General features: G+C 49.1%; 1 protein-coding gene across 2 annotated transcripts in view; it reads right to left on the bottom strand.

The window, feature by feature from the left end:
• WDFY4 (WDFY family member 4) overlaps window positions 1–10,909 on the bottom strand; it is a 403,681-nt gene that overhangs the window by 357,620 nt on the left and 35,152 nt on the right. For both annotated transcript variants that reach the window (XM_023742107.1, XM_023742108.1), the window contains exon 2: window positions 3,464–3,811. In XM_023742107.1, the coding sequence (XP_023597875.1) occupies window positions 3,464–3,673 (210 nt within the window). In that variant the 5' untranslated portion in view covers window positions 3,674–3,811. The remainder of the gene's footprint in view (window positions 1–3,463; window positions 3,812–10,909) is intronic.

Genomic DNA, 10,909 nt, shown 5'->3' on the forward strand with positions numbered 1-10,909 from the left:
AGGGAGGGAGGGAGGGAGGGAGGAAGGAAGGAAGGGAGGGAGGGAAGGAAGGATGTGAGGAAGGAACGAAGGGTAGAGGAGAGGGAAGGATGGAGGTAATACAGAGGGAGAGAGAGAAGGAGGGAGGGAGGGAAGGAAGGAGGAGATAAAAAAGAGATTAAAAAAAAGACTGGGTTGGTGGAGGAAGAGAGGGATGAAGGAAGGGAGGGAGGGAGGGAGGGAAGAAGGAAGGAAGGGAGGAAGGGATAGAGGAAGGGAGGAAGGAAGGGTAGAAGAGAGGGAAGGAGGGAGGAAATAAGGAGGGAGAGAGGGAGGGATGGAGGGAAGCAAGGAGGAGATAAAAAAGAGATTTCAAAAAAAAAAAGACAGTGTTGGTAGAATCTGAGCTAGATAAGGATTAAGACACTGCTCAATTAGCCCCGGGTAAGAGCTCCCCTACAGAGAAGAGTGTGGAGCCTGGTGAAGGAGGGGCACCCACTGGGTCTAAATGATAATTTCCTTTCTGACTGGCCTCCCTCAGGGAAGGCCCTATTGGGGCTCCAATTCCTCAAGATTCCATTGGCTCATGTCTTCAGGTGGGCTATTTCCAGGTGGGCTATGTACTCGGCTGATAATTGAAAGGTTGCAGGTTTGCGTCCACCCACAGATGCCTCAGAAGAAAGGCCTGATTATCTACTTCCAATAAAACCAGCCATTGAAAACCCTGTGGAACACGGTTCTATCCTGACACACATGGGGTCGCCATGAGTCGGAGCCAACTCAACGGCAACCGGAGGTAGTGATGACGCCGGTGAAAACAACCTTCCATCTACCCCACATTCCTTCCCACCACCAGCTCATAATTACGAAGCCCAAAGGCTCTGGCTTCTGGCACTTTTATTAGTCAGCACTTAATAGAAACTACAGGGCTGGTTGACAAGCAGGATTTAAAGAAGAACATGGAGTTTAAGAAAACATTCTGTTTCTATTGTATTCACCAGAAGTGGGCTCTAGGGATCCAAATATAGTAGATGGTGTCAGCGTTTTGGAGAAATGCGGCAGTGGGGTTTCAAATGGCTAGGCACACATGGAGGCTGGCCACAAGGCACTGGGGACCGTGTCTGCTGTCTGTGTGCCGTGAGCTTTACACTCACCCCTCATCACACCCTCAGTCTGCCAGTGAAGTGTAATTGATCCCACTTTACATAAGGAAGCTGAGGCTCAGCAAGATTTAGTAATATGCTCCAGGACAGGCAGCTGAAAAGTATTGGAGCCAGGACTTGAGCCCTCGTCTGCTTGACTCAAAAGTCCTCGTGTTTAACCACAGGCCACTGCACTTTAGTGACCACAGCAGGGGTTTGGGAAACACAGACCAAGATCAAGTTTCAGTTCTAATATATCAGCTGCCCTGGAGTTGACTCTGACTAGTGGCAACCCCATGTGTGTCTGAGTAGAACTGTGCTCCGTCGGGTTTTCAATGGCTGATCTTTGGGACATAGATTGCCAGGCCTTTCTTCTCAGGTGCATCTGGATAGATTTGAGCCTTCAACCTTTTGGTTAGTAACCAAGTGCATTAGCAGTTTGCACCAGCCATTTCTAATAGAAATTGCTGTGTATGGTGCCTGCCAGCCTTGTCAGGTGAGATGACATAAATGAGTAAAGTGGGCTAGGAGAGAGGTCTGAGGGAATAGGGCCTGGTGAACTGGAGAGGCCAAGACCACCCTCCGTCTCCACTCAGGGGTTGGCAGGCTTGGTATGAACCACATATACCAAAACTGCCAAGTGAATCTAGAAATCAGGTTTTAGGGTGAAAACTTCCGATTTTGAAAAAATGGCCACTAATTCATTTTTAATCTGCACAAGCCAAACAAAGCACATTCTGGTTGCTGTTGGGTATCCTGCGCTCTAGACTCCAGGAGGGGAGTGCCTCTGCCCTATTCACTGCCATATCCCCAGACTCTGGGACAGAGGTTAGGAGCTGAATGGATATTTGTAGAACAAATGAATGAGGTCTCAAGTCAACAACAGGCAGAGAGGCAAAGAACTGCCAAGCCTGGCTGTCGGATGCAGGCCTGTCTTCAGAACCAAGGCAGCCCAGGAGGGAAAGATGCAGTCTAGGCCAGCATCTGAGCAGAGAATTGGAATGAGGGCCTGGGGCCGCTCACATTGTTCCTTCCATACGGCAGAGGTGATGTGGGCACCTGGGCGAGACTGCACTACCTCCTGGAAGCTGTGGTTGGCACAAAGACAGGCAGGGCTAGGGATGAGAAACCTGAGCCACCTCTCCTAACCCAGCCTCTCTGTTCCAGGACATTCCCTGTAAAAGGGGATGGATGGTGGTATGAGTCAAAAACACTGAGGAACATCGTGAACTGATGGTCAGTAAGTTACCCGAGTGGTGCAGATGGTTAACACACTCGGCTGCTAATCAAAAGAAAGGCCTGGTGATCTACTTCCAAAAAATCAGCATTGAAAACCCTACGGAGCACAGTTCTACTCTGACACACACAGGGTTGCCATGAGTCAGAATTGACTCAGTGGCAACACGTTATATGCTTTTATAATAATAACAACCCAAAATCAGTAGTCCAACAAAAACAAAATCCTCATAAAAAGATGCATCTTTAGCTCTGCAGCTACACTTGGATATATTCAACCATGAGGCTGACCTCACTGGTAGGAGCGCTGTTCCTGGACAACAAAGGAGATGTCACACACCCAAGCTGCCACTAGCAGCCACTAGCCCAGTGGATGAGCGGCACTTCCCTTGTGTGTCCTGACCGAGGAAGGGAGAGCGGCTTCGAGTGGCTCCCTGCGAGCAGGCCTCAGTTTCCATGATTGGCATGATTTGATGCCAGTGTTTCTGGTCCCCCCAAGCTTGGCATCAACTTTACGGGAGTTTGGGGGTACTGGCAGTTTCAGGAGGAGTTCCTGGATGTTGCAAATGGGTAACGCACTCAGCTGCTAACCAAAAGGTTGAAGGTTCAAGTCCACCCAGAGGTGCCTCAGAAAAAAGGCCTGGTGATCTACTTCTAAAAAATCAGCCATTAAAAGCTCTGTGGAGCACAGTTCTGCTCTGATACCCATGGGGTTGCCATGAGTCAAAGTCAACTCAACAGCAGCTGCTTTTAGCAACCTCAGGGGCTCATGTGTCAGAACACATATTCCTTTCTTAGCTTCCAAAGAAGCTGGACTTTTTTCTGGCTCCCAAGCTGGGATTAATGGTGAACAGTGTAATTTTTTTAGCTAAAGAGACACTGTTATCCAGGAGCCAACTATCCATCCTTCCCAAGCCCCTTGCTGCCCTGGGGATGAACCTTGCTTGCCATCTTTATTAAATGGCACAACTCTCTCCTCCAAGCAGCCAATCTAAGGCTACTTGCAATGACATTAAAGCCACCAGCTGCAGCCACCAGTTCATGGCAGAAGCGTCCCCCAGAGAACCATGCCATCCTCTCACAGTTTCAAAAATCAGAATACCAACCTTCAGGAACAGGGGGAGAAGACTCAGCAGGCTCTTCCGGCGTTCATCTGGGGTCCTGAAAGCCTCTTGCTTGTGTTCCAGAAACTTCCCTTCTAGCAGCTCCCAGAGAGCATCGGGGCCGGGGGACTGCACACTCTCAGGTTGGCTGTCATTGCCAGACCCTGGGTCCCGCACTCTGTCTCCAGCTTCTGGAGTGTCTTCTGCCTCCATGCCTTGGCAAAGCAGATGTGAATTCAGAATGACACACAGTGAAAAGCTCTGTCACAGCTCTTCCTGATGAAACTGGTCGTGGGACAGGGTACGGGACTCATTCAGTCCAGTTCCTATGAAGTTGTTTCCTCTAAGAATCTGAAACCAGCAAAAATAAGGAAGACTTCTTACAAGAGTTTCTAATTTCGACGTAACTGATGTATTGACAATCTAACGTGTCAGGGAATGTGCCCAGCCCTTCTACAGACTCTCTTACAGTCACAGAGAGATGCGTTTTTAATTCTCTTTACGTAAGTGAGGCCAAAACATTCAGGCAGCTAGAAGTCAAGGTGAAATGCAAAGCTTTAGCCTCAAAGCCTGTTTGTTTGTTGGTTTTAATAATCTGATGTTGCTCCTCTTTTAAAAGACAAAATTAATAGAAGAAAAATGTGTAAATATTTCCCCAGTATTTATGAAATCATGGGCTTCTACGTGTTAAATCATAACTTCCTTCTACCACATGAGTTTAAAAGGATATAGGTTCTTCATTCTCAGCACTATTGGTTCACTCTCAATCTTTAAAGGACTTTGTTCTCAAAACGACTCTTTAAACCCCCAAACTAACTTAAAGGAGCTCGTCTGTAAGTGCACACAGGTGAAACTGGTGTAAGCCTGGAAACTCAGGTCAGTAGGCATAAAGAACAAGAGTTTATGGGAAGAAAATAGCCAGGATAACCTTGAGCCTCTATTTATGTCCTTGACTTTTCAGTTGTCAAACTCTTCAGGTGAGTCACTACTGACTGGCAGTATAACAATGGTTTGTTAAGTTGTTGTTTATTTGTCAGGAGTGAAGGAAACTCCAAGCAGGCATCAGAATGCCCTGGTGCCCTGCAAGAAGCCGCCCCTAACCACAAGGTCCCCATGTGATGTGGGAATCCAGCCCTGGAGTCTGGGCAGCGTCTGACAGTCACAGGGAAGCACCAGATGGACGGGTACACAGAGGTGGGTCAGCTAGTTTTGCTCTTGGCTACAGTCCGAGAAGATACATCCTGCTTTATTTTTAGCCCAGAACACACATTACTTGCAGGCTTTGACTAAAAGTTAGCTCAGTGTCATGTGTCCAGGCTAACCACCCCCTTTTTGAAACTTTGTCACCCTTTATATCTACAACTCCGTGTGCCCCTGGCTCCTCTCCTGTCACTCTGCTTCTGTTCTCAGAATTCATTTTAAGAAACCATTTTCTTATTACAAAAGCCATGTATTATCACAGTGGAAAATTGAGAAGGAACCAAATATCAGGAAGAATATAAAGATTGCCCATAAGCCCCCTACCAGAAAATGACTGTTGATATTTCAGTGTATATCTGTCCTGTCCATATAGCTTAATAAGAATATACCCATCATACTTTTTAAGTCAACTTTTTTTTATACTTTTACTTTTGTTGGCTGGTTGATGGACTGGTCGGTTGGGTGAGGGCTTGTGGAGTTTTGTGTGTGTGTGTTTTCTTTGGGGGGTTGAACCTCAGGGGCAGCCAGTGGGGTTCCTCACACCCGCCAGTGCGAGCACAGCCTCCTCACTTATTTGAGCGGGGCCTCCAGGCTGTGGTGGTTTACTCATTTATCTCCTTGACCACCACTCCCATTCCCTTCTTCCCCACCTGCCATACCACCGGCCACCACTCCCACCTGGCTGATCCATTTGACAGCTATCATTTCGTTAGAATGGGTCCTTCTCAAACGTGAGACGTGATGCGTGATTTCTGCAGGCAGGCATCTTTTAATTACCTCAGTGACCTCTTCTACAGACCCCTTCCTGCAGCTGGCTTTTTCTTCCTCTGTATTATGTCTTCAGACCCAGCCATGTGGCTCTGTACTTACCAAGTTCATTTCTGCTAACTGCCACCCAGTATTCCGAGTGGACATCCACATGCCTGTCTTACTGGTGACTTCCTGTGACTGCACACAGTGCTGTTGTGGATATCCCTGAATGTGTCCCCTGATGCGGCTGCATGATGCTGCCTCTGGTATGCACACAGGAGCTGGGATGCTGAGCGTGCCCTCCAGAAGGTTGGCTCCAGGCCGTGCAGCCCTGCAGAGCACTGAGGGCTCTCTCACCCCATCGCCGCCACGCTTGGCATCAGCCCGCTTTCTAAGTTTCGCCAACTTGGTAGAGGTAACGCTGTCGTTTTAATTTGTTTCTGTAAATTGCTAACACATAGAAGCATCTCCTTCTATGTCTCTGAGCCTGCTGGCATTCCTCTTCTGTGAACTGACTGCTCATAGCCTTTACCCACTTTTCTTTGCTTGTCTTTTGCTTGTTGCTTTATAAGAGTCCCCGGGATACTCTACAAACCAGCCATTTGTTGGTTTTAAAAATTGCAAATATCTTCTCTCAATCCATTTTTCTTATAAATTAGCTCATAACTTTCTTTTTTGTCACAACCATATATCGTGGGTATTTTCCATGTCATTAAAGATCTTTAACATCTTACTTTTTAATGGCTGCACGGGGGCCCGTGGGACAACCTGGGTAGCGTATCTAACTAAGCCCACACGCTTACTCAGGTGGTTTCCGACTGCACACTGCTATACACAAACCTGCAGTGACAACCCTCACATCTAGCTCCTTCCATGTATTCATGATTAAATAACAGATTGTAATACATTCCTAAATTCCTAAAAGGAAATACCAAAACCAAACCCATTGTCATTGAGTCGGTTCTGATTCTGCCTCATAGCGACCCTGTGGGAGGCTGGTGGATTCAAACTGCTGACTTTTTGGTTAGCAGCCATAGCCCTTAACCACTGCGTCACTGAATAGCTGGGGGTAAATGTAGGTAAATTTTGGGGCCTCTTGACGGGTATTTCCAAACAGCGTCTCCAGGAACACCACGTCAGTTTGCAGGCCTCCTGCCAGCAGTGTAGGGACGCTCACACTTCCTTCATCATTATCAATTTTTACAAAAATTCTTGCTCACTTGAGACAGTAAAGAAAACTGGAATTTCTGTTGTTTCTCACTATATCTGGTTGTAGTGTGAGGAGCAGGGCACGTTTCTGTCTGTGTGACCCTCAGTCCCTTCGAGGTCCCTGCAGCGGATCTGTGGAGTCAGACTGCAGAATGTTCTCATTTCTTAGGTTCCCTCTGGGAGATCTCAGCTGACTGATAAGCCCTGAGAGCCGTATATCCACTGACTATTAGCTCCAGGGAGGCAAGGACTTTGTGCCTGTAACAGGGGCTGGCACCCAGTAGACGCTCAGGAAGATGTTGAATAAATGAATGACCCTATAAATGAATGAATTAACCTATACGCTGAGGATGCACAAATCTCTCTAGCCCAGACTCTGACTCCTCTTATGAACAAGTTCTTTTCTTTCCTCCTGACAAGATTTCAACTTGGATTCCCGCAAACTCTGAAAGTCGTCATGTCCCAATCAAGCTGCCCTGCCACTCACCAAGAGAGCCAGCCCAAAGCCCACCCGTAGCCATCAAACCCAGGGGATGGTTGTTACAAGCGAGCTCCACGTTGTCTGTCTTAGAAAATTCATTTTGTGGCCACACCTGCAGGTGTGACTAACCAGTTCATTCAGTGACCCACGTCTGAGCACCTGCCACGTGCCACGTCTCCAGGATACCAAGTGCAAGTCCACGTCGGGGTCAGGACAGAACACAACAGATAACCCTCAGGAATGTGATGGATGCTCTGCAGAATGTAGGACATGTCTCAGGTCTGCTAGAGAACTCATGTTTACTGAAGGGAAACATCTGAACCGAGTTCCCTCAGGACAGACAGATTTCTGAAAAACAAGCATTTCTAACAAATGTGGATCTGTGAAAGAGTGGAGAAGTCATTTGATTCAAATGTGGAGCTCTGGCTGTCCCATCTCTGGCCTTCTGCCAATCACCCTGCCCCTGCTGTGTTTTGCCAGTAAGGGAAGGAGACAGGGCCAGGCTCTCAGCTACCAAGAAGGGCCTGGAGGAGTGCCAGCACCTTCATTTATTCTCAGAGTGAGAACAGACATGGGGGCGGGGGGCCGAGGGTCACTGGGGGGGTCCTGTGGCAGCACCAGGGCTAGGGTGAGGCAAGCGAGGCACTTGTCTTGGGCACAAGATTTAAGAGGGGCCCCAAAACTCAGTAATCATGATAAATGATGTTTTATCACAATATTTAAAAAATCAATATTAATGGCAAAAAATTCCTCTCTGAACAAAATACCAAAATTTTACACAGACAGGTCCCACCTTGCACTAGCACGGCCCTCCCTCTGTCCCTCGCCGTACGCCCTGTCCTGTGGGAGTCTGAGATCACGGCATTTTTCAAAGCCATCAACAAGTTAGACAGACACCCCTTCCTGGCCCCAGCCTCTGGCTTCTGCCAGTGACTCGTGCAGTGCGCTGGTGGCAAACACAGATTCTGGAGCTAGGCCTGCTCGGGTTTGTGTCTGCTTGGCTTAGACCCATTGACTGAAGCTGATCCTGCCTCAGTGTCCTCATTTGTAAAATGGGGTGACAGTAAGCCCTCCTAATAGGGTGCCAAGAGGGTTACGTAGGTGCTTGGCCCATGTTCTAGTTGTGACTGGAGGACGAACACTTGTTTGTGCACACTGGGTAGTGCAAATGGTTAATGGTAAACGGTTACTAGCTGAAAGGTTGAAGGTTCAAGTCTACCCAGAGGCACTTCAGAAAAAGGCCTGGTAATCTACTTCTGAAAAATCAGCCATTGGCTTTTGCTTTTACTCTCTGCAGTAGCAAAGGAGTCCCTTGGTTGACTAGGGTGCTTTTCTGAGCCAAGCCTCGGCCTTTTCAGTTGCACAAAGTTGTTGTTGTTAGTTCCGTTGAGTCAGCTCAGAGTGAGATGTTCCCTCATATGCATGCAAAACTTAGATAATGGGAAGACAGAAGAAGAATTGATGCGTTCAAACTGTGCTGTTGGTGAAAAATATTGAGTATACCGTAGACTACCAAAAGAATAAACAAATCAATCTTAGAAAAAATACAACCAGAATGCTCCCTAGAAGCAAGGATGGTGAGACTTTGACCCGCTTACTTTGGACACAATATCAGGAAAGCCCAATCTCTAGAAAAGGACATCATGTCTGGTAAAGTAGAAGGCCAGTGATAATGAGGGAGATCCTCAGTGACAGGGGTGACCCAAGAGGCGCAACAATGGACGCAGACGTACCTATGATCGTGAAGATGGAGCAGGACTGGGCGACACTTCATTCCGAGCTGACTCGATGGCAGCTAACAGCAACTACTTTGGGTAGGCGTGTGTGCGCTCCACTTCACCTCACCCTCCTACCGTCCAGACATGGAAGCTCTCAGCCTTGGCCCACAGATGGCACTGGGGCGTGGAGGACAGACGGCCTCACCCAGGGTCTAGTAGCTTGTTGGTGGCTGAAGCCAAATCTCCCCAGATCTGTCTATGGCCCAGCCTTGGCTTCACAGCCCACAGCCTGCTGCACACACAGGAGACCGAGTTCAATCCAGGGCTTGCCAGCCTAAAAACGCTCCCTGAAAAGGTGGCTTTTAGGGAGAGGTGGAGGAAAAGGTGGCCTCGGCAGGACCTTGACAGGACAGGAGGCTGTGGGGAGCCCCAGGGTCTGCAGGCAGAGGAGGCGCACCCTCTCCCGACTGCGCTGCTCCAGCCCCTGCCCAGTTTGCATCGGGCACTGGCAGGTGGTGTGCTAGCCAGTTCCCCCACAGCTCCCGGCCGTCAAGCCAGGCTTTCCTGCAGGCCTGGCGCCCACACGCAGCCACGAGGCAGGGAGGGGGCAGTGGGAATAGCACTGGGGGAACGAGGGCACCACCGGAGAGCTTCCTCTCCCAGCTCTGTGCTGTTCACCTGGACCAGGTTACCTCCTCTCTCTGGAACTTGGTTTCTCCTCATCAAAGTGGCCCTGGTGATCTCAGCTAGCCCCTTCTGCCATTTGTACACTGGTCACAGAGCAGAAGCTGGGCCATGACGCCCTGAAGGGTGGCTGAGAATCATGGGCTGTGTGCAGTGGGGTGCTGGAGGAAGGCTCTCCTCTTCACTATCGTGTGAAGTGACCAGGTGACGAGTCTGCAGTGGCCCTGGCAGGGAGGGAGTCCCCTTAGGAGTCCAGCATCACCTGGCTCTCCAGGTGTCCTTGCCGTCCACTCTGCACAGGCACAGCCTTGTCACGGTTGTGCTTTGCCCTGCATCCAGACCACAGACACCCTGCTCACGGCTGTGGCACTGGAGGTGAACATCCAGAGCATAAAGCTGCTGCAGCTGTGGTTGCTGTTGGGCTGTACAGGTGCGTTCTGGCTAACGGTTTTCATCCTCTCTGCCGGGTGATTTGCAGACAGGGCGAAGTCTCAGGATGCGCGCGATGTAGGCGGCCCTTGGAGCTCAGAGAGCCCCTGGGTGGTGCAAACAGTTAAGCTCTCAGCTACTAACCAAAAGTTTGGTGGTTTGAATCCCCCCCAGAGATGCCTCGGAAGAAAGACTTGGTAATCGACTTCATGAAGGTCACAGCCTTGAAAACCCTGTGAAGCCCAGTTCCAGTCTGCACACATGGGGTCACCATGAGACAGAATTGACTTGACAGCAACTGGTTTGGTTTTTGGGTTTGTTTGTTTGTTTTCTCCCCCGAGCTCAGAAGCCAGGAAGCTATTCTAGGGAAAAGGAGCAAGAAGGTGAGGGGAAACCATCCTCTAACGGGGCAGCTGTGGGGGAGCCTGGGGCACAGGCATTCTGCAGAGCAGCTCCTTACTGGAGACAAGGAGCTACTGTGATAAAGTTAAAGATTACAATCTCTTCTCCCTTTCTTGTCAGCGTGTGTGACCATTCCCATTGCCAGACAAGCCGTTTGCCATCTACAACCCTGGAAACAGCTCACAGCCCCAAGCTGAGGGAGCCTCAAACCAGAGGAACACAGAATAGAATAGCAGCTCGTCATGGGTGCAATGAATGATTTGTTTTCCTTTCCATTAAAAAGTTACTGCTCACTCTGTCAGCGGTTAGGAGCCGTGGTGGCGCAGTGGTTAGGAGCTCGGCTGCTAACCAAAACGTCAGCAGCTCAAATTCACCAGCTGCTCCTTGGAAACCCTGTGGGGAAGTTCTACTCTGTCCTATAGGGTTGCTATAAGTAGGAATTGACTTGACGGCAATGAGTTTTTTTCTTTTTTTTTCTGGTATGTCAGCAGATCCAAAAAGCTTTGCCCCTGTGTCAACAAGAACCTGGCTTTAATCTTGAGCTCTCTGCATACACACACACACACACACACACAC

Source organism: Trichechus manatus, unplaced genomic scaffold (assembly GCF_000243295.1).
Source record: "Trichechus manatus latirostris isolate Lorelei unplaced genomic scaffold, TriManLat1.0 scaffold00200, whole genome shotgun sequence".
NCBI classification, from domain to species: Eukaryota; Metazoa; Chordata; class Mammalia; order Sirenia; family Trichechidae; genus Trichechus; species Trichechus manatus.